Source organism: Mercenaria mercenaria, unplaced genomic scaffold (assembly GCF_021730395.1).
Source record: "Mercenaria mercenaria strain notata unplaced genomic scaffold, MADL_Memer_1 contig_2103, whole genome shotgun sequence".
Taxonomy (NCBI): domain Eukaryota; kingdom Metazoa; phylum Mollusca; class Bivalvia; order Venerida; family Veneridae; genus Mercenaria; species Mercenaria mercenaria.
In genome coordinates this window covers 46,018-69,970 of record NW_026460140.1, presented here as the reverse complement: position 1 = coordinate 69,970, position 23,953 = coordinate 46,018, and the positions used below count along the sequence as shown (strand labels likewise).

Here is a 23,953-nt window from a genome sequence, read left to right as displayed (position 1 = left end):
GGCTGGAAATATTCAAAAAGGGTTTTAAGGAAATAGCCAAATCCCTTTGAACTTGTATATTTGATTTATTCCTCAACCGGTTTCAAAAATTATCATCAGGAGGGTTACAATCAATATGGCGTCCTTTGACGTCGTCAAAAGAAACAAGGGACGTCACTGTTGAAAAAAATGACGTCTAATTTACAAACGAATAAAATGACGTGACGTCGTTTTAAAATATCTCTGTGAGGTATGATTTAATGTGTCTCTATTTAGTGAAGGCTTATATATTTCTCGTTGCTTTCTATTGACTATACTGTCCATGAACATTTTGAAAAATGGAAATATTTTATATTTCGGGAACTAAGGTGCCGCACAAAAAAAACAGATCCGTGACGCCTCCAAAAGGGTACCTTACGTAAGCGAACATATTGACATTAGTGCGGGATCTAAGTTCCCGAAATATAAAATATTTCCATTTTTCAAAATGTTCACGGACAGAATAGTCAGTAGAACACAACGAGAAATCAGACATATACTACATGCAAGACTTGGTCTTCAGTCAGTATCTTTTAAACAACGATGCCTTGCACTGATATATTTTTGAGACGTTGTTTTTTTTCTTACGTTTTTTTTTTTAATTTCAGAAACTATATTCTAGTTGGATATTCATACAAAATGAAACTGATAAACCTAATACCCCAATATTGTTAACGTTTGCTGGATTGTGTTTCATTTCGAGTCTAAAAAAGGCATATTAAAGGAATTGCCTATACCAGTATATTTGAAACCCAAATTGGCAGTAAGTATGAAGTTTGCTTTTCGAATGTTCAACTACCAGCTAAGAACTACCTGCCTACCTTACTTTCATAAAAGTTGCCACTTATTTTCTTGTTTGCTATTTATAGAACATAATTAATTAAAGTTCATTTGTTCATTTTATCATTCGTGGCACAATCGGGGTCCTTGTTATTATGTCGTGATATAAGCTAAAACTTTTGCTATGTAAATCTAAGTCAGCATCGCCTCTGGTTACCTTTAACAAGATCCCGTCGCATAACTTTTGCTCTATCTGTAGTATCGTGTTCAGGATACTCCTCCATTGATGCAAAGTCAAGAATGTAGTCGATTCCATCTACTCTAAAAATATATATTCAACTTAATGTAATACATATTCAGTGCATGTACATACTTGCCGAGGTATTGTAACGCTTTAAACGTATTCTGTAAATATGTACGTATATATTATGTGGACATTTTTTGGGGGCAGTGACGATGGTCAGTTCTATTTCTACACTTTATGCAAATGCAAATGCCACTTATGGTGCTTAAATTTGAAAATATTACAAAAGTCTTTCATTTGTGGTAGATGCAGATGGGAATATGTGGCTGGGTAACTGTTTAGGGGGTAAAGATGCTATGCCAAGTAACCACGTAAACTGTTACCCGACAGCCAGACATTAATATCGATATCTACAACCATTGACTATGTCTTTTCTTGCATGCCAAACAATAATAAAAAAACTCAAATGATTGAGTTTCTTAGCACTTTTTTTTTTTAAAATGACGATTTTAACAAATTAACGCCCATTAACAGGAAATACTTCATAATTATGATGTTTCAAAGATAAATATTGACGTTTAGTTCCGGTTAAATTTTATCATTTGCAGCGTTAGATTATATATTTTTCACAAAATAACATTTTCTGAATCGAGAAATATACTATGAGAGTAAAGGAGAATTTTCAAGTTATCTCGTTCTATGTATTAAAATAAAAATTACAGCATAAATCTTCTACATGAATATAGTTCTAAATATGTCGTTTAAAGCACGCGAGCCATACACCCCGGGGTGTAAGATGGAGTTTTCCAGCATCTGTGAAATCACCGCAATCCCAGACTTGTATGCAATAAAATATATAAAAATACTTACAAAAATGTAACAGCATCCTTTTGTTGTCGGTAGGCATTTTCTATTGTCAAATTTATATCCTTTTCATATGGTCGCACTTCTTCGCCTGTAGGTGTCACCTCGATATAAAACCATTGCGCAATATTCTTCATCAACTCCATCCGCTCTGCATCTCTAAGCAATCTATTACAAAATTTATAACTTAGTGTAATAAAATGAAATATTTGACTTCTAACTGAGATTAAGAAGCTTAAATACAGCAAACGTCTTAAGGTATGTATTTTTTCATGTATTTGTAACCAATGAAAAGCGCCAAAACTATGTGATAAATGCATTTAAAACTTTATTGTTTTCACATCCGATCAGACGAAAAAATATTTACATGTACCGCCAATAAGACTAATTTTTGCTTTACTAAATTTACATCCAGCACTTAGCAAGAAAATTGTGTGTAATATATAAACTTGAACGATATCAAACCATTAGGATATTTCTATTATAGCAACATTATTTATGTCACATAAATTGGTTTAATAGATGTAGCAATACAACATTAACTTACACATTTATCTTGTCCGAAGCAGTCATAACATTTCCGACTATTCCAGCGAGCTTAACAATACCCCTGTTTTTATCCATACTCATTTGAACATGACATTGCATGGCAATTCCATTAATTTCATCAACCTATAATTGTATTATGTATGTATTTGCATTACAAATTACACAAATAAAAAATATACAATTAATCTTTTTCATACAAATTCGTATTTGGTATTCTATGATTAAACTTAAGATGTCATAACGTATTAATTAATTGATCCGAAGTAGTTTATAAACATGGCGGTCTCAACAAAGGTTAAGAGACCTGTTAAAACAACCATAACAATTATTTCAATTTATACACAGAGTCAGTTTTAAATATCTTAGTGTATATCAGAAGTTTTACATTTAATGAAATCATAATTTTATCCTTCACTGTGAACAGTTGCAAAATTGTATAGCAATGAAATATGTCACTCATGCCAATATGTAGTTATTGGAACGTTGCGTGCCGTAAAATATATTGAAGCTATGTTTAGGTACATTAAACGGCAAAGGCGCCACTGCATAGTTTACTGGCACTCGAAATAACATCACCGTAGTGCCTACATAGATTTTACCGTGCCAATATCAAAGGAACATACCATGCCTTAAAGATGATTATTCAGATTTCGGTTAAGTTCAATATTTGGTCAAACGTTATCTGTATTAATACACTGCTTCATACATGCTATAATTTCACTGGAGACATTTTTAGTTTCCCTGTGTTGATTACCCAACCAAGACAGAAATATTTAGCTTATGTATGAATATAAAAATAAAATTTATTAGACTATCCTTTGGAAGCCTATAATGCAACCAAGCAAAATAATAGCAGACTCGGTTTGATCGAGTCTGTTCATCAGCGGTAATTAATATGCAACACCCTTAGCAGAATTCGATTATAATATTATTGCGTATTATCCGTGATTTTAAACACTTTTCCTATGAAAGCATATGAATATAAAACGTAATGTATAATATTTGTCAAATATTTAATTTGACAAATATGTAAAGATATATTTGTATGGCTGAAATTCATTTAAAATGCAAATTTGTAAAAAAAAATATTACCTCCGTTTATCTGTCTTGGTTGCGCAATCTGAACAGATTTGAAATATATTAATTTCGAAGCTATACACTGTTTCAAAACTTCTTATATTCAAACAAATATTTTAATATCTATCAAATCCAAGTGTAAGATTAAAAATTATATTGTGATTTTTAGAAACTGTCCCCTAAAAAATCAGGAAGCAACGTTCTTTTGCAGATACTCATTTGGTAATTCGAGACGATACACTTTTTTTTTTAACCATAGTTCAGACTTCATTGGCACTGCGACTAAAATATTTGGAGGTAAGAAATCAAAACTTAAGAAAACTTAAAATATTACTACATGTTTATATGTTGAAAGTATACTATAAAGAAAGTCTACGTGTTATAACCTGGTGATCCTCAAGTTGGCGAATAGTGTGGTCATCGATGACTTTTGTGTGCATTTCTTTTTCAAGTGAGTTTTCAAGTTTCTTTATGGCCTTTGTGATTGTATCCGTACTCAGAGCAAACAAGATAAAGGTAACAGAATTGAAATCTGGTTCGACGTTAAGTCCTCTATCTCCCTTTTCATCACCAGATGCGGACATGCCAAAAACATCTAAAATTATCAAAATAAAGTAATAATAACGTTTCACAATACTGACCAGGTTAATAAGAGTAACAGGAAATGTAATCGTTACTCCCGTTTATAACTAGCGTCATACTGAAGAATATTTGTTAAGGGACATAAATGCTAGAGAACAGAGTTGACGGTTAATATATACGAGCGTGACACTTACATGAGAAGTTGAAGAAAAACAGTAAGTCAGTAGATAGCCAAATGATACATAATGAAGGATTCAAATAGTTCTCTACATTTCCCGCATTTCCTTAATTTCAATGTTCTAGCTTCTTGAAATCATCATGAAAAAATTGCACTACAGAATAAAACAATACTACTAATTTCTGAGTGCGTGTTTGTTTGACTAAAATATTTTTTTCTATCAAAAACTACCTTCATTTTTTATTTGACTCATGTTCAGCAATGATTGTTTTCTTCGCGGAAGTGTTTGTTATGGATATTCAAAAATGATCTTGTTATGTGTTGCATTTATTGAAACGTATTAATAAAGAATGTAAGCTATTACAAAAATTGTTTACCTTTGAAAATTCTTATACAAAGTAAAATATAAATATTTACTTTTAACACCTTTCCACATGTTTCCCAACCAACTTTTAGGATCACCGGCAGCCTCAGCAGCCTTCAGGAATTCTTGTAACAGCTCCTTTTGGAAAATAACAAATCTAACCTCCGACAAATATTTCGGCTGCGATTTCGAAAATTCCCTCACTGCTTTAACCATATTCTTAGCTATGTCAGCAGCAGCGTCAGTATCGAATACTTTGGTTCCTGTGATAGTGCATTGTATTGATGTTGAAAATTCATAAACCAACACAGTTTTGTCAAAACATGTTTCGCTTTAATAAGCTTCTTCAGTTGACAATAACATACACAATGATACGTGAAATACGGAAATGACGTCGACGCGCCAAATGGACGTCGACGTTTAGACGCCGCAAATGGCTGATAAAAGTGCATCATGAAATAATACGTCTATGTATGTTAAATAATATACATTATTATACTATTTGTCAAATGTAATAGTTATAGACGTTATAATTTAGATAATACACATAAACTCATCATTGATTAACTGGATCAAATGATACATGAAATTCCACAGAAACTCGGACAGTAAATAATATTCAAAGAATATTGAAATAGAAATATACTGTTACTTTAAAGCTTTTTCGATCGAAGTACTTCTTCAAAATGCAGCACACATGTATGATTGTGAATGACATAAAACTTTTTATATTGAAAAGAATATATCACTTTTAGCGATATCTTTATATACTTACAAATACTTACATTGCAAGTGACCGAGCATTGCATTGGCAATACAGAAGTACCCTACCAGTAGGTAACTTTATTAGTATCCATCCCTGGAGTTTGTTGGCAACAGTGTTAGGACTAAAATGCTTTAAGGCATTTAGTAACTAAGAAACAAAAACTGATTTTACCTTAATTTAGAGATCCGGACATACATTCAATCATGCGGAACATTTGTGTGAAGTGCTAAGATCCATCAATACACATGTAAGTAATGAAGAAGAAACAATTTTACTTGACCTTCAAGAGTGATCTTGACCTTTGACCGACAACTGTGGGTCATGTGTGCGATACATAGTCTAATCGTTGGGGACATTTCTGTCTGATAATAAAATTCTTTCAATGCATATGAAAGTTATGGAGTGGAAACAAATTTTTACTTGACCTTAAATATTGACCTTGACCTTAAACGGACATGCATAGACCATGTGCTGTCATATTGTCTCATCATGGAGAACGTTTGCATGTATCACTAAGATAATCCCTCAAGGCAAAAGTTATGGAGCGGAAACAATTTTTGCTTTACCTTCAATTGCAACCTTGATATCTGACCAATAAGCACAAGTCATGTATGTGCATAATCTACATGTTGCCCTCTATTCGCATACCAAGTCTAATGAACCTAGTTTGAATAATTCTTGAGTAACTGCAGGATTCAGATTTGTTTAAAAACAATAGAATGACCACTTAAGGAACCAAAGACTTCCGTGGTTACGGAATAAATACAAAGGACTTCTATTGTCCTAGGCCATACCTCCTACCACCTAAGGTATCAAATGTGTGCTCAGATAGACGACCAGAGGATGGTTTGACAGACGGACTTTCTGACGAACAGATCGTTATTGGTTATTTTTTTTATTCTAAAGTACACAACAATCGGCAGAAAGTAACAAATAAGCAGCACGGAATGAACAGAATTTACCATTATCTATTCCCCTCAGTACCCAACAAATGTTCTCTCGTTTGCCAGGACGGATGGACGGAAAGACGAACGGAGGACATTCCTAAAGTCCCCTCCGGTGTTCCACTGGTAGGGGACTTAAAATGAGAGAAAGATCTGCAAAGATAGAACTTAGACGATAATAACTTTCAATAAAGCTCGACGTTAAAATGGTATTTTTCTTTAAAACAGGTAGCAATTAAAGCTCATTCATTTTCTTCGGTTGATCGAATAGGCTACATTGGGGTAATTTGAACACGTTTTTGTATAATTATTTAAAAACCCTTTTTTCCATCCGTTTGGTCTAAAACGACCAATCATACCTGAAAAAAGATTGCCTGTGCCAAATGCAGGCAGTGCGATACTTTTCATCTTTTCATTTTCAGCTTCTTTCAAACATTTTTTCACAGTGTTTACCATATCCTTAGTGTCCGCCACAACATGGATTATACTTTTACATGGCAAGCCAGGTGCCAGGGTTGTAGTTATCTTGTATTTTTTCATGTCACTCTCTGAAATTAAATTTACTCATACTAAATTTACGTCAGCTAAATGACGCGTAACATTCTACACAGCCTCACACATTGTATTGCAGATGTAAATATGTTATCAGTTATCAAATACAATATTACCTTACCGTCGTGTATCTCAGAAGTAAGAAATATATTAGTCAACTTTTATTTCCATGCTGAAATGTCATTCAATAAATAAACTGAACGACTGAAAATATGTAAAACCGAAGTACAACATACATTATGATTATAATGAGCATAAAAGAATAAAAGACGCTGTCTTTTTGACTCATAATTTGTGGTCCTTTGGGAGCTTAGGATCCATTCAAAATATTCTTCAATAAGATCTGTCTCAACCAGTGGTAGTGGGCATAATGGGTGTTGATCATTTGATAACATTTCATGAACAGACCTACTCAAACCGAGTTTGCTATTAATGTAGTTCTGCACGTTTGATTAACCGGATGTGATGGCGTAACTTTATTTATCCGGAAAACGTAGACAAAAGCCTGGATTCGACGTAAGGAAATGAATATCATTTTATGAATTAATCGCAACCTGTGAGTAAATTTATTACAACGGTACTGTTGCTATATTTCTAAAGTCAAGATATGGTATTAAAACATATGACACCTTAAATAATTCAAAACAATCAGAATAAGCTTGAAATGTCCAGTTTACTTTAATCATGGTGAAATATCTTAAAAATAAGTTCACGGACCTTAAATTTTATTTCATCAAATTACAGGCCATGTCTTTATTTACATCTGTGAGATGTTTCATCAAAATCTACATTGTAGAAAAAAATTATTTGCGAAATGTTATGATTTTCCCATAGACTTCAATTTTGAAATATTGCATGAGAAAAATTTAAATTTTAAATGGAAGCAATGATACCAGATTCATGTTATTATTGTTTTTTTAATGTTTACTCATTATATACGGTAATTATTTTAATCTCGTAATTATATCAAATTATGAAAACTTTGTTTTTCAGAAAATATTTCTGCCTTGTTTACAGCTTAAATGTTTAGTTTAGACCATATCAAGCGTATCGTGAATCTTAATTTTCTGGTCCTAGGGATCATGGCGTTCATTCAATTTTACGATGATACAATTCTGCTGAAGCCGGTGCTAGGGAACGTATTCCATTACCTGTTATGTTATATTATTCTATTTGCTTGTGTTCTGTCATTTTTACATTTTATTATGTTATCCTTACGTCTATATATAATATACTTATTTCCTATCACAAAAGCGAACACTATGACATCAATATCATAGATCTAGAAGATTATTGCGTCATGATTATATCTTACATGGGTAGTTAAATTCAGGCTAGTATTTGTTTTAGAATGATTGCCGCACATTCAGGCAAAACGTAGTAAGTTAAATGCTTTTGCGGAAATTCTGCAAACAAGATTGCCAAAATGGCCCTATATTGCTCGCCTGTTATCATTGCACTTAAGAAGGACAAGAAGGTCAAAAAATCATAATCAAGATCAATCAAAAGAATTATGAAGAAATAGAGTTGAGATGTTCTTAAAGTTACTTCAAATAAAATTATTTTCAAATCAGGCCAGTAGTTTCATGCCCGAAGGATTACATCAGAGGAGGATAGGAGTAAAAGTTTGACTGATGAAGCCCAAAGGACAGGAACAACAAAGGGAAGAATTTAAAAATAAATAAGTCCTCAGAAAAAATATCTAAGTCAAAAAGACAGGAACAACAAAGGGGAGAATTTAACCAAAAAGAAAAAAAAATCTTACAAGGTACAGATATGTCAAAAGACACCTAAAAATTGGAGGTACCATCCATGTTTGGTTTTCCCCTACGGCCAATAATAAAAAAGTTACTAAATAAGCTATTTATAGTAACATAAATGGGAAGTAATCGAAAAAAATATTGTAAGTCAACGAAAGAAGGATCGGCCAAACAAAAACAAGAGCACTGCAATCGAAGCAAATGCAGAGCAATATAAACACAAAATAAAGTCATATGACCTTTGACCCCTGAGTGTGACCTTGACCTTGAAATGAGCCATCCAAAATATGCGCTCTGCACGTCATTTCAATGTGGTGAACATTTGTGTCAGGTTTCTTTGAAATCCCTCAAGGAGTTCAAGAGTTACAGAGCGGAAGGTAAATTGCTAACCAACATACATACAGACAGACGGACACCGAGGCGATAACATAATATGTCCCTTCATAAGTATAAAAAGGAATCGAGATCTTATGGTGATACAAGTTGTGTAAGTTTGCATAAAAACAAATCATAAAGGAAGCTGTTATTGTGCAGACATGGTCAAAATTTTGGCCCTATCAGGGGCCATAACTCTGGAACCCATAATGGAAGCTGGCCATTTCACAAAAGAAACCAAGATCTTGTGGTGATGCAAGTTGTGTGCAACTTTGGTTAACATCAAATTAATTATGAAGCTGCTATTGTGCAGACAAGGTAAATGAGATCTTATGGTGACACAAGTTTTCTACAAGTTTAATTAAATTCAAATCATAAATGAAGCTGCTATTGTGCAGACAAGGTCAAAATAGCTAATTTTGGCCCTTTAGGGTCCATTACTCTGGAACCCATAATACAATCTGGCCAGTTCAAGAAAGGAACCAAGATCTTATGGTGATACAAGTTGTGTACAAGTTTGGTTAAATTCAAATCATAAATGAAGCTGCTATTTTGCAGTCAAGGTCAAAATAGCTAATTCTGGTCCTTTCAGGGGGCCATAACTCTGGTACCCATGAGGAAATCTGGCCAGTTCAAGAAAAGAGCCAAGATCTTACAGTGATACAAGTTGTGTGCAAGTTTGGTTAAATTCAAATAATAAATGAAGCTGCTCTTTTGCAGTCAAGTTCAAAATAGCTAGTTCTGGCCTTTTCAGTGGGCCATAACTCTGGAACCCATGACGAAATCTGGCCAGTTCAAGAAAGGAGAAAGGAACGAGATCTTACAGTGATACAAGTTGTGTGCAAGTTTGGTAAAAATCAAATCATAAATGAAGCTGCTATTGTGCAGACAAGGTCAAAATAGCTAATTTTGGCCCTTCAGGGGCCATAACTCTGGAACCCATAATGGGATCTGGCCAATTCAAGAAAAGAATCAAGATCTTATGGTGATACAAGTTGTGTGATAATTTGGATAAAATAAAAGTTGTGTGCTAGGTTGGATAAAATAAAATCATAAATGAACCCACTGTCGTGCATTCAAGAAATTGTTGACGCACAAAAATAGCAAATTCTGGCCCTTTAAGGGGCAATAACTCTGAAATCCATGATGGGATCTAGCCAATTTTCGAAAAGAACTGAGATATCATGCAAATACAAGTTTTGTACAAGTTTGATAAACATTGCTTGCAAAATGTAGTCTCTATCTTGTTCGCAAGAAATTGTGGACGGACGGACGGACGACCGACGAAGGGTGATCACAAAAGCTCCCCCTGTCACTAAGTGACAGGTGAGCTAAAATACCAAGAAAATAAACGGTATTTGCTTGCTACTTCAAAACATTTAAATACCTCTTTGTAGAGATAACCTGTGTTTATTTTCGAATTTTCCAGGTTACAGGGTTTTAAGGTTTTGGGAAATGAAGCATGACAGAATGTAAGTAAGCATGAAAGCAATGGATTGAGCAAAACGGACAATTTAATCTTACTGTTATTGTCTAGTTCTTCTCGAAGTTCTAATCCTCCTTTTTCTAACAATGTCTTCGACACTTTACCTGAAATGAAACATATACTATAATTTTTAACTAAAATTTCATAGACAAAAAAAAACAAAAAAAAAAAAACAAAAAAAAAACGGTAAACGTAAGTTCTGGAATTCTTATATGAAAGTAAGCAGGATACACAGAATACTATAAAAATGATGAGCAAAGCGCATACCTATGTTAAGATTCAAGTCAGCATTTGTGCTATTAACGATGCAGTCAGCATCCTCCTGTGTTATATCACCCTGTTTGGCTATGACAGTAAGACTTCCAAATGAGTGTGTTCCACTGATTGACGTGCCGCTGTTGCCAGTATCTGCTTGTATGACGTCGTATCCAAGAGAACTAGCATCTTTGCCTGGTAGTTTTAATTGCAATAATACAATACAATGTTATTTGTGTATAATTTTTCAACCTGTTAATACTTTAAGGAATTATTCATATCAACTTTGACGTAACTATTCGATTGATTTTCTGTGCAAGCTTTAACTTTTATTGTCGGGTGTGTTTTTAAAATATTATTACCAGATAGCCTGTGGTTTGTTAAATAAAGGTCATCTTTTACATAGGGCTTAAGTTATAAGTACGTTACTTTACTAATTAAAGTTCGAATTCGAAGTTCTGTTGTTGTTTTACTGTACCTATATATCTATTGCCATTAATGTTTCGGTATGAAAGACACATCGCCGTAATGCATAGATCATATGGGCTTTCATTTGTTTTGAAGGAAGACATGCACTGACCTTCCGCAACTCAATTAGGTGGCTTCACCACATGAAATAGTCAACAGTGAATTGTCACAAAGTAGTGAATTTTAAAGCTATATTATTCGATGCTGTATGTTGCGGAAATTTTACAACAGTACCTCATATTCAACCGATAATATGTTAACGCCATTATTTTGGCATACATAATGATTTTAAACGCCTTAAAGAATGCCATTTTCACATTTCATTTAATTCTTATTTCTCTACAATTGCCATTCTAGGTTACAAGAATGATAATTTATGCTAAACACCTTTAGGTAAAACTCAAATCTGTTTTGCTTCTTGACTTCCTACAGGCCATGTCTGACATTATAATTATAATTTTTACCATTATTAGTATTATCATTATAGACTATTAGTGGCCTTTTTATCATTCAATTGTGTACTTATATTCACAGAAAGCAAGCCACTGTGATTTTGTTACATTTTGAGTTTAATAAAAAGATGCGATAAGCTGGAGAAAAAGAGCGAAATATCCTGACATTTTAGAATGAACATTCACATTATCCCTTCTGTCTCTTTGTGCTTCGTGTTTATTGTTTATGAAATGTTTCATCTAAAACAACAGCAATTAAATAAACGAAAATGATTAGAAATACAGGAAATTGATCTAATAATAGAAAATATATGATATGTGATATAATTGTTATTAATTGCGGCATATATGCCAGTCACAGATCCACTTATCTATGCAGACAGCTTTCTCAAAAAATATCCATATCCAGTTATTATCTAGCAAGTGGCGAGTTATCCAGATAATTATATTAACAGGGCAAAACTTACTCTTAGTGCCCACTTCTGCCATCCGTATATTCACGAAGATAAGTGGTTACTGTGAAAGTTTTCATGATATTTAGTTAATATTCATACCAAAATTGGCGAATAACGGTTATATTTTTTGTCCTCTATACGAACTGAATGAGTGTAAATGTAAATCATAACTGACTTATTAAAAAAAATAAGATACCTAGTTAACGTGAATATGTAGATGGCAGTAGTGGGAAGTAACAGGCAGTCTTGTCATGTAAGATACTTAAGTGGTTATTAACACGCAGTTATGTCACTGAATAAGTGGCAATTTTACGAAACTTTTGAGATAGACAAGTGGATATATTGTTGACAGAAATATGCTACCATGGTTATTGGTGCATGCCTGATCGAGTGGTTGCCGACTTCATAGCACGGGTGAGGGTTCGAAATATCACTTTGGATTCAGAATTTATTCATGTGAGCTATCGTGTTGCCTTACGAAGTCGGTGGTTCTACCACGGTACAAGTCTGTACCTCAGTAATGCTCGGATGGGCGCATGGATTCTTCCTCCACCATCAGCTGGAAAGTCATGTAATTGCTTTGGTGTTACATAAATACCCAAACACTAATTTAAACATAACAAGTTAACGAGTATAGTTTTCATCTGTATAAAGTTACTGCGCATTGCGTGGTGTTGTATTCTTTATTCAAAGGTAGCAACATGAGAACAAATAATGACCGCTATATTAAGGGCGATGATTTCGAATCACTTTTCCATAATTCCGTGTTAAGAAGGCATCTTAATTATCAGTTCAACAATGACAGGAGTAGAATTATAGATATTTCCTATACAAAATTAAAATTTCTTAAAAGTTTATTGTCTGTTTTGAGATAAAAAGGGATAGCTGTGTCTCGCGTTATTCGTTCAAATGTTAATGTGACATCTTTTGAGCTGTTAATGCATGGCTAGAGTTAAAAATGTTGGTTTGAATATGAATAGAAAACATTGATTGAGAAATAGCAGGAAAGAACACACTTATGAATAGCAGTATCAAAAACATCAAAATGAAAAAGGGAAACTTAGTGGAATTTTTCTGAAACTCTCTTCTTGATGGGCCCTATGCCTGTTTGTAGAATATGACAAATAAGAGTCAACACTTTCAAAATCACTTAAGTTACTGAATTGACAATAATTAAAGCTGTAAGAAAAAAATGACAGGGCCGAAATTATACCAACACACTTATAGTTGGTTTGAATATGAATAGAAAACATCGACTGAGACATATCAGGAAAGAACACAATTATGAATAACAGTATCCAAGACTCCAGAATGAAAAAGGATGTTTAGATATTTTTTTCTAAATCTCTCCTTTTTTGATGTGGCCTATGGCTTTTTGTAGAATATGACAGATAAGAGTCAATATTTCAAAATCACTAGACTTACTAAATGTACCATAATTAAAACTGTAAGACAAGAATGACAGGGCCGAATACCAGTACACTTATAATCATAGAATAATGTTTCATTACATAAGTAAATCATAATTGTTATAAAATCAATAAGCTAAGCTATTTGAAATGTAATATCAGACATCTAAAAATAAACCAAATGAGTATTGCTACATAACTGCTGTTTTAAAAAGTTTATTAATTAAGTTAATCAAATTGTTGCTAAATCCTTGGATTAATCATAAAGATGCTGTTATTTCAATCACATTTAACAATACCTAAAGCATGAAAACAAATCTAAGTTTACTTTTTGAAAGCCACTATCATTCATCTGCATTTTGATTAAAGCAGTAAATGTACTTGCTATATAGGACAGCACAAGACATCATGGCATTTACAAAGTACTGGAAGGCAGTATTATTTAAATAAGAAGTAAAACACACATTTTTCACATCATCTTTGCATGTATAAACTGGAGAAAAAAAATCATGTTTCAACAATGCAATAAAAGTACTGTTAATTTCTGAAATGCTGTGCGATAGCCGTATAGTTATTCTTTCGTAGATGGACAGCTGGTATCTTCGTCTTGTTTCTTCCAACAAAAACTATTTTATAGCATAAAAGTAACGGTCTAAGCAATGGAATGCTTTCCTGTGTTCGTTACCGATCTCAACTCCCGTATAGTTTTTGCTTTTTTCTGCTTACTCCGCTTGTTTTCTACCATTCAAATTCAACATTACAAAAAGAAGACGGTTTAATTTTTGTCGATAACTGTGAATGTATTGAATCGCATGCTACTAGTGCGATAACTTATTTTCTAGAAATCATATCGCTGATTTCAGGAAGTATAAGTTAGTTTGCTTTTATTTGATTTCTCAAAGAATTTATATAATTCTCAGATGCAGGTGAAAACTTTCAAACTCAAATTATTATTTTGTAATTTATAGTTCATGTTTTCCAAATTTTTCATGAATACATGCATATTGTAGTGTTGTAGATTTGTGCGCCCGCGGTTATCGATATTGAAGTGCCCAGTTTAGTTTTTTCTGCCCTTAAAAGTTAGGCTCTTGGTGCTCTGACTTCGGAAAAGTTGTTTAGTACATTGATGTAATTATACCTTAGATTTACCTTAATTTTATGTCTTACTTAATTAATTTGGTATTTTTGCGCTAATGTTAGAGCCTTTCTCAGCGGGGATCATATTTACATTATGTTGTTTTACTTGTTGAAAATAGAGTAAGTGCGAGGTTTGCATAAACGCATTTAATCCCCAGTTACCTTTATATAAGTTACTGACCGTTCCAATGCGGTGCCTATTTCCAACTTGTTTTCCCTCCGTTTCGTATTTTATGTGCGTATGTTGTCTTGTTTGATGCTGGCATTTATTAACCGTCCGTGCTGATTATTGTGTTGTGTGTGTAGTATTGTGTGTTGTTGGCATTTTGTAAATATTGCCTTTTGTAACTTGTTGTAAATAGGGTAAGTGCGAGGTTGGCATGCTCTTAATACGTTTAAACCCCCAGTTTCTTTTATATAGGATACTGACCGTTTCAAGGCGGTGCCCCTATTTTCAACCGGTTTTCTGTCTGTCTTGTATTGTCTGTTGCGTATTTTTCTTCTTTGCTGCAAGCGGCTTTTCCTCTCTCTCAATCCCCCTATCACCCCTCCTTTTGCTTTCCTTTTTATATCGTCTCCCTCTTTACTTTGAGTTAGTTTTCATGGCTCCCCTTTATATTGGCTACCGGAGTCCTAAAGTGGTACAGGATTGCTTTTTCCTGCTTATAGGGATGTGTTTGTGTGTTTGTGAGTCTCAAGCAGTGCTCCACTTGTTTTTTATTTGTCTTTTTTTCTTTGTTAGTTAGTTCGGTGTGGTTATGTGTTTATCTTTGGTACATGAATTTCTGTGCTATTGTGGTTTACGTTGTAGTGTAAGGGTTCATCCTTGTTCTACTTTCCCTTTCAACTTCCTCCCCCCACTCCCTTTTTACCTCTAACCACCACTCTCTCCCTCTCTATCTATATTGGGCATAAATTTATATGTACTTGTGATATTTTTAAGCAACCCGTCTGTAATATTTTCCATTACATTTTCTTTTTGTTATGTGCCTACTTTGCAAATGCGTGGCTCTGAGGCTGTGTTTTTGGTGCTCTATGTTTCCGAGAAATGTGCTCTTACCTATTATTTCTTGTGGTCCAGCAACGTTTCTAAATAAATAGATTTGGCTACATGTGCAATTTGAGCCATTTTGGTGTCATAATTTAGTGTCCTTAAACCCTCAATTTTCTTGTTTTTATCATAAAAATAACGAAAGCAGCAGGCTGACAATGTCATATGTTAAAGTGCTAAGTATACTTTTATGCAATACATTTTGACATTTTTCAAATTTAATGTCCCCTGCCCCCTTTTTGTAAATTGTACTTGAATCGTAATATTATTACCTTCACCTTCGTGATGATTTTTATGAAGAGGTAGCAGTAATACACGTTTGTTTTTCATAATTATAATTCATTTCAAGATAGCTACCATATTGAGGGACGAAGAAATATTGCAAACGAAATTTATGAAAGGTGACACTTAACTTATCATAAAATCATAATTTTAAGAACGGCAAAAAGAATTACCATGATTATAATTCGCTATAGACGTTTTAAATCCATTTCGGTGACAGCAGTTGGTTTTAAAAATTGGCCATGGGGGTCGGTTATTCATACGAACAAACAAGTTTGATATGACGGAAAATATAGAAATTATTGCTTTGAACTATACCACTTATTCAACCTATACCCTTAATACATTGTTTGGAACTATTTGATATCTATTTCTACAGTTATGTTAGTTACCTGACTGTCCTCCAAATGTCATTGCTTGAACTTCTTTCTGCATGCGAGACTGCTCCTCGTCAAATGCCTGTAACAAATAAAATGTGATAGGTTATGTGAGAAAAAAGGCAGGACATAATTTCTATTTTATATTGACATGTAGACTGTGATATCACGATAGAACATGCTGACAGATGTGGCGTATACGAATTATCAATAGTGACACTCTTCTTGCGAACCTCCATTCCCTTATTTACTAGGTTTTTGAACAGCTCAGTTTTAATTAAATGGCGTTTATGTTGTTCTTTGACCTGGCATTTGCTCATTATCAAGATGCACAATTATAGATTAAGTATAGAGCATAAATATCTGTACTAGTCACAACTGTTGTGAGAACATACCTTAAACAAAGAAAGAGATAAAAATATTTTGACGATCACGATTAAATGTTTATTACTTTAACTTGAAGGAAGGTTTTTACATAATGTATTCTAACCTAAAATAAACGACTTTGAGTACTATCAAATCGCTTTGTGTATTTTTAAATAAACTTTTATTGCTCTGCCTTTTAGAGAACGCAGTGTCAATCATACACTTGTAAGTATCATTGGTATGTATCAATAGTAACAGGATGATAAAAATATTGAAAGACATAAGGTATGACTTCATCCGGAAAGAACATTGGCATATTTTGCACAAAGATAACAAACTGGAAAACGATGCCTCCTATATCAATTACACATAAAACCTACCATCTTAGTTTGAGAGTCCATCTGGTAAACAATAAACCTGATGTCACGTAAACTTGATTGGGAACAGCTGGCCTGAAATTTTGTTATTGCTTTGAACATCTCTTCAGCAACAACATTACGCGGAAATCCTAGACTGCCAGTGCCGATGGCTGGGAAGGCAATGCTATTACAGTTATATCGCTGTGCCTCATCTAAACAGTTCTTCATTAATTTGTGAAGTGCCTGTTATAAAGAAAAAAACAAAGACATATAGAATTGTAGACACGAAAACGTTCTTTGTTCATCTTCAAAAACAAATAATAATCAGGTGCATTTGGTTAAGGTGATAGCTATCTTTATTATTGTATTGAATATCAGTAATATGGCAGTGTTATAAAATTCATAATGTCTTATGGCAGCAGTATATCCTTTTATCAGTAGCATTTCATCACGTTCGACTTTTCTTCGTTTAATGTTTGTAAATAGGTTTATTTTTCTACTTTTCAGACTGATAAAGACAGTCTGATTTATATCGTTATCATTCAGTAATAGTGAAGGTATTTCTTTAAACTTTTTATTACAGATTTCCTTTGTTTTAATGGTAATCACTTGCTTCCCTGAGAAAAAGCTGGACAAGTCTACAACCAGCTCATATGTTCCCTTCTTCATGAACTGTTTTCTTTTACTTAAATGTTGTAATTTCACTAAATATATGCCGGACTAGGAACATTTTTGTGTAAACCATTTTAATACGAAAACCTGAGAAAGTCCATTTCAAATAAAAAACTTCTGCATTTTAGAATGACTGTCACTAAAAAAGCTTTTCATTGAAAACCATATGCTGTATTATCAGTGTATTATCAGTGTACGAAACAAAATAATACCACAATGTATATGTGACTTTTGGAGTACCGCAGGTAATTCTGGATTTAAAAAAAGAGTCATGGTAATTCTGTAACGGAATTTTACAGCCCAAAAGGTATAAAATTACATACTGCTTAAGAGACATTGAACAAAATTTGTTAATAAATGAAACCTTTGCAAAATATAAAAGTACTCTTTAATCCGCATACAAACAATTTACTACAACCACGATGGCCATGGTTTGTTAACAAAAACTTATCATTATGGTGTAAATATTTTGGTTGAAAACGAGGCATCCATGACAATGTGTTGAACTATCAGACAAGCGGTTTCTGAGAAGAAGATTTTCAGGAAATAAAGAAAAAGGAAGTCATGTTCATGGGACTATCATTTTTAATTAGTAAAACAGAATAAATAAAACATGGATCTATTTCATGCAAAAAAAATCAAAAAAAATCTACCCGAGTATGAATTTAAAGCTATCCTTGTTTTGTGATAGACAATGAAATCGAAAACGCTAGTAATTCAACTGAAGACATTATAAGACTCACTCCAACAAATTTCAGGTTATAGCAAAATACATTTTAGATCGGCCTTAATTACAAGATGTTCATTATTTGATTATAAGCATTCGTACTGAATCACTAGCATTTGATTAATTAAAATGTAAAATGTATTAAACGTTTTTATAACTGTAATGTTTGCAACTTGAACATTTCACATACATCATGAGATAACAAAAAGGAAAACGTCAGATTTTAAGAGAACCTACATGTTTTCCAGGAAAATGTCACGAAGTTTTTCTTCTGATTTATTTCAAAGAATTCTTCTTTATTTTCAAATAATAAACACTCACTTACTTTTATGCTTTCCTTCGGCTTTTTATCATTAAAGTTTGATAGTGCGGTGTGAATGACAAATTCACAATTCAATTTATACCCGCCGGTCACAGCTACATCAATTCCCTCCAGTCCTTTCGGATACTTAGCATTTACTTCGTCTTGTAATTCTTTTCCAGCGGTTTTCAATAGCGATTGTGAGACTGCACCATTTCGTAGGTCTAAGTTATGAGATGTCGTGTTCACAATTACATCTACCTGTCAACAGTGATTTTGAATACAAGAGAAAATGAATTGAATGAAAAGACATTGCATTGTTTAGAAATGAATCTGTAAAAATACTTATTATTTTCAGTAAATTACAAATCTTTAAGAATTATCAAATCACAGCTAAATTTAGATTTCTAATTTCATTAGTTAAGAAAGTTTACAAACCTTTTGTCTCGCAATTTCTCCTTTCACTACAGTAACAAGTATATTTCCAATGTCAATCCCCTCACTTTTAGGAAGATTTGGCATCGTTTGTGATAATTCGTTTCTATCTAAAGTAAATGAAAGATGTAAAAGTATACTAACAAGTATTACTTTGTTTACTGCAAATGTTTATCTCATCTCCAGCTCACGATATTAATAATATACCCTATAGTTTAAAATTTAACTTGTAAAATTATATGGCCCACCGCCTTCATTTTAACCCTTATAAATCTGTCAGAAGATCCTATTCAAAAACGAAGCAAAGCAAATAAACAGCAGAACAGGTTTGATTGGGTCTTTTCAAGACGGCTATTGAAATGTTTAACTCCCATCACGCCAACAGCGCCGGCTCTAGAACATTCTAATGACTCCACGATTATATATACCAAAAACTATAAGAACACGAGATCTAAGCACGGAAAAACGTTATACGGACGCCACACGACCACAGACGAATGTTTTGGTATTTAATAAAGTTCGAGTTTTACAATTATTCAGTATACAGTGCTAGCTCTATAGAGCAACACCCTTTGGGAGATACAAATATTGACTGTTATGCGTAGGTTTTTCTGGAGATGTTAATTTGAAAGTATATTTCAGCTTAAGGGCATTTGATGATATTGTTATAGAAAGGCTTTTGCTTAAGAGAGGGCCGCTCCGTAGAAGCTATAATGTAAAAGAAAAAGATAGGAAAGTTAAAAACCTGAATTGTTGGATCGCCTTGATGTTGTAACACGTTTCGGACGCGCACCCATTGTTCCTGATAAATTGTCATGACTGCTTTTACCTGCTCTAACATTCTCACCGCCTTCATGAAGCACAACGTTAGTGTTTCCGAATATCTTGCAAAGTGCTTCAGTAAAACCTTGGACGTTCTTTTCATTCATGTCGCAGAGATACACCTCACCAATCGAACTATCCTGATATTCCATCAACATCCTTTTTATTGCATTGACAATGCTCGACGTGGCAACATTAACTGGAAACCTTCAACAAAATGTTAAAAATATCAGTTCAGTACCGATAACATGTTTATGTATAACGATTTACTGATTGAAGTACAACAGCCGAAAAACAATTAGATACATTACGTTATGTTGTGTTTCTGAATAATGTATATATGCAATACAGCTTATGATCATGTCTGTTAGATATTATCCCTGGTTTAATAACAGTAGCAGTCATACCCATTTACACCACATCCTATTGCTGGTATTGCAACAGATTTTTCCTGTATCTTTGATATTTCTTGTAGACATTTGAAGACTGTCGCCTCTAAATCTTTATCCATAGCTTTCCCTTGATTCCATTGTTGGCTTTTGATGTGGGCAATATATTCCGCTTTCAAATCACCAGCACTACTCATGAAGACATCGCCATCGTTCAAAGATCTTTGTGTTGCTATGAAGTTCTCACACTCATGTTTTATAGCAGGTCCCCCTACATAATTCAACGATATTGAACAAGTTAACTTAGCACCGGTTGCCGGATGTATTATCACAAATTATAACATTATAAATCGTCATATCAATGCTAACCCAAAGGGCATTTAATTCATTCTTCATCTAAGCAAAGAAACAGATTAACTTCAATCCTTGTATATAGAATGATTATCGGATGACTAATGAAAATTTCGCACTTCAAAAAAGTACCAGTTTGATGGCTGTTAGACTGATATGATTTACTAAAATACTTAGTGAAGCAATGGTGGAATGAACTAAATAAATATGTCATATGTTTAAGAATATACCTTTTGAAATAATAGCCTTTCCAAGTCCACCGGAAAACCCCAAGTTCTTGTCTGACGGGTTAACAAGTACACCTACATCAAGTTCTGTCATGTCTCCTTGCCAGACATATATTGTCGTCCCTTGAAATACGTTACAGCTTGCATGTATTTTGGTTCCTTGTGCTTTATCGGCCATTTGCTTGTAAGCTTCATCTCCTTCTACGACGATTACGCATGACAATGTCGTTTCAATTGTGTGAATGCTGTCTTTTCCTTTGGGTGACCTTACATGTTCTGCAATTCCTGGTTTTGCAACTGTATGCTTTTTTTGCTGAATTCTGTTCAACAGTTTCTGAAGTTGGATGTTTGCTTCTTGAACGCCCTTTTGTAGACCTCGAATTTCAAAGCCCCTGTACTGATCAAGAATTTTAATCTTCACATAATATTGTTGAAGCTTTCTAGAAATGTCGTCTATTTCCGTTTCACAATTTTTTTCTAGGAAACGATTAGCTTCTCTTGAGTTGGATACGTTCTTGGTTACGATTGTGTTGGACCGCAAAAAGCCCTGTACTTCTTCTATAACGGACTTTTCAGTATCAGCCGTCCCACACACATGTATTTCAGTCAAATCATCGCTAAGAGCTATTTGTACTTTACCTGGATGCATTGCATGAATTTCTTCAACTTTATTTCTCCATTTGTCCGTTTCTAAATCTGGGACAGTGCCTCTTTCAATCGATATAGTATCCTCATGGAAAAATGTACGTATCACTTCTAAGGCTTTCTCACAAAAGCCTGGTTTACTACAGCATACTGCGATTCCATTCGCGTAAATTTCCCAGACTGCTGGAATCCCACTCGATTGAAGTTTTTTCTGTAGCGACGAACTTGTATTTCCTAATCGCAATAATGAGAGTACGAGTTTAGAGATATTATCAATACGTTGTATTTCAAACTTGCTCTTCCTGTCATAGATAACGAGTTTTGCGTTTCGGACGCTACTTATCAAACCTTGAAGATGTATTTCGTTTTTCTCGACTACGATTTGTACTTTTATGTCCCCGAACTCTTTTTCCAAAGACTCTGGGAGCTTTTCGAAAGCCATCATTTTTGTCTCAATCGGCTTTATATTTGTAAATACTTCTGTAACTTTCTGCCTCTCTTTTTCAGCATCATCTATTATTTTCTTGATTGTGTCCTCTATTTTTACCTTTAGATCGTCAGCAATAGCTTGTTTGCCAACAATAACAATAACCTTTTGCTCGTTTTCAATGACAATAGCTACATTGGTTGGTTCGCTTATATGAATGCTTTTTAGGTAGTCCATCACCTTTGGTTTAATGTCTTGCAAAACGTCAATACGATAGAGTACAATTGCATCCATAAGTTTTTGAAACACAGACTTAGCTTGTTTCTCCCAACTTTTAGCAATTTTGAAGCACCCTTTTATATCTTTAGTAAGCGTACAGTGAAGCTGTACATGCATTTGTGTTTTGGTATCCGTCGGCCATTTGACTTTCGTGTAATGTTTAAGTAGCTCTTGCTCAAAACTTTTACGATGTTCGGGGGAATTATCTACAAACTTGAATTTATGAACATCGGCGTCCTTTATCTCAAAAGCCAGTGGTACTTGAAATGTCTTTTCTACCGCCTCCCCTTCTGGGCGTCCTAGTGCTGTTTGGAAACATTTAACATTTAACTCTTTGTCACCGAGATTGTGTTTTTTATCAAGAATTCTGTCAATTACTGAAATAAAATAGATTATACAATAAAGATATATGAAACATGTATATATAAACTAAGTGCACTTAAAAACACGAATTAACGCGTCAAGTATGACAGAAAATCAGGCAGACAAACGATTCAAGGAATATATTTGTATAAAGAAACCAAAATGACAGTTATATATAATTATGATTTAACCTTTGTAATCTTCAAAGTACACCAAGCATGTACGCTCAACCTCATCTTCATTCATCACAACTTTTTCGACATCACCACCTCCAGATTTCTTTTTGTTCTCAAAGTAGTACTGTATTGTGTCTTTTGTAACCACTGGTGCAAGATTGGAGACGAAAATGCAGTTGGATATTTGTACCTTTGAAACTTTAAGTCTTGCTCCTTCTAAAGTTCTTTCCTTACAGGCCTTTTCAAGTTTTTCAAAATCTGTTAACAATAAATAAATACACTGAAGTAGCATTACAGCTTTACTTGAAAAAACTTACAGTAACACAAGAAATAGTTTACACCGAAATACATATACTCTAACAATGGCACATTAACAGCGATAAAAACTCGGGTTCATTATAGTTTTGAAATTCATTAATTTAAAAATAGTGTTCAACTATATAAAGCAGACTAGCAAGGACACAAATAAGCCTAAGCAAACAAATTGAAATGAAAACTATTTGAATAAAATGTGGTTTTCGTTTGGATATAATTTTGTCTAGATACCTGGTTGATTTTCATCGAAACTATACAGTGTGGAAAAAATATAAATTGCAAAACAGTACGAAGCGACAAGTACCTCTTAAAACTATATCAGCTTTGTTATTTAATGAAATGTGCAAGTTTTCATTAATGACATTTCGTCACTTTTGAAGACAGCATTTTATGCTAAAGTTATCAGCTTAATGACTATCTATTCCATATAAAATATTACCCGTAGTATTTTTCATTGTCACTAAAACTGTAGTCTCTTCATCTTCATGATAATCAATACTTATAGGCTCTGCGTTCGCAGTTGCTTCCAAGAATAGGAATAAAGCATCTTTAGTACTTTGTAGACCTTTGATCAGTACTTTATTATCATAACATGGCGGAGGAAGGTACAGGCTAGCTTGTAACGAACATTTCTGAATGTCATGCTTTCTGTCAACAACTTTTCTTGCATCTGA

General features: G+C 33.7%; 1 protein-coding gene across 1 annotated transcript in view; it reads right to left on the bottom strand.

Moving 5' to 3' along the window:
• The window catches only part of LOC128552169 (protein mono-ADP-ribosyltransferase PARP14-like), a 54,055-nt gene that overhangs the window by 7,149 nt on the left and 22,953 nt on the right, over positions 1 to 23,953 (bottom strand). The window contains exons 13-29 of the mRNA XM_053533192.1: positions 23,719 to 23,949; positions 22,980 to 23,222; positions 21,078 to 22,802; positions 20,515 to 20,767; positions 20,031 to 20,314; positions 19,289 to 19,395; positions 18,875 to 19,111; positions 17,172 to 17,393; positions 16,441 to 16,507; positions 10,807 to 10,989; positions 10,578 to 10,643; positions 6,726 to 6,914; positions 4,710 to 4,919; positions 3,919 to 4,127; positions 2,454 to 2,578; positions 1,913 to 2,074; positions 1,016 to 1,119 (exon numbers count right to left, since the gene is read on the bottom strand). Of these exons, the coding sequence (XP_053389167.1) occupies positions 1,016 to 1,119; positions 1,913 to 2,074; positions 2,454 to 2,578; positions 3,919 to 4,127; positions 4,710 to 4,919; positions 6,726 to 6,914; positions 10,578 to 10,643; positions 10,807 to 10,989; positions 16,441 to 16,507; positions 17,172 to 17,393; positions 18,875 to 19,111; positions 19,289 to 19,395; positions 20,031 to 20,314; positions 20,515 to 20,767; positions 21,078 to 22,802; positions 22,980 to 23,222; positions 23,719 to 23,949 (4,617 nt within the window). The remainder of the gene's footprint in view (positions 1 to 1,015; positions 1,120 to 1,912; positions 2,075 to 2,453; positions 2,579 to 3,918; positions 4,128 to 4,709; positions 4,920 to 6,725; positions 6,915 to 10,577; positions 10,644 to 10,806; positions 10,990 to 16,440; positions 16,508 to 17,171; positions 17,394 to 18,874; positions 19,112 to 19,288; positions 19,396 to 20,030; positions 20,315 to 20,514; positions 20,768 to 21,077; positions 22,803 to 22,979; positions 23,223 to 23,718; positions 23,950 to 23,953) is intronic.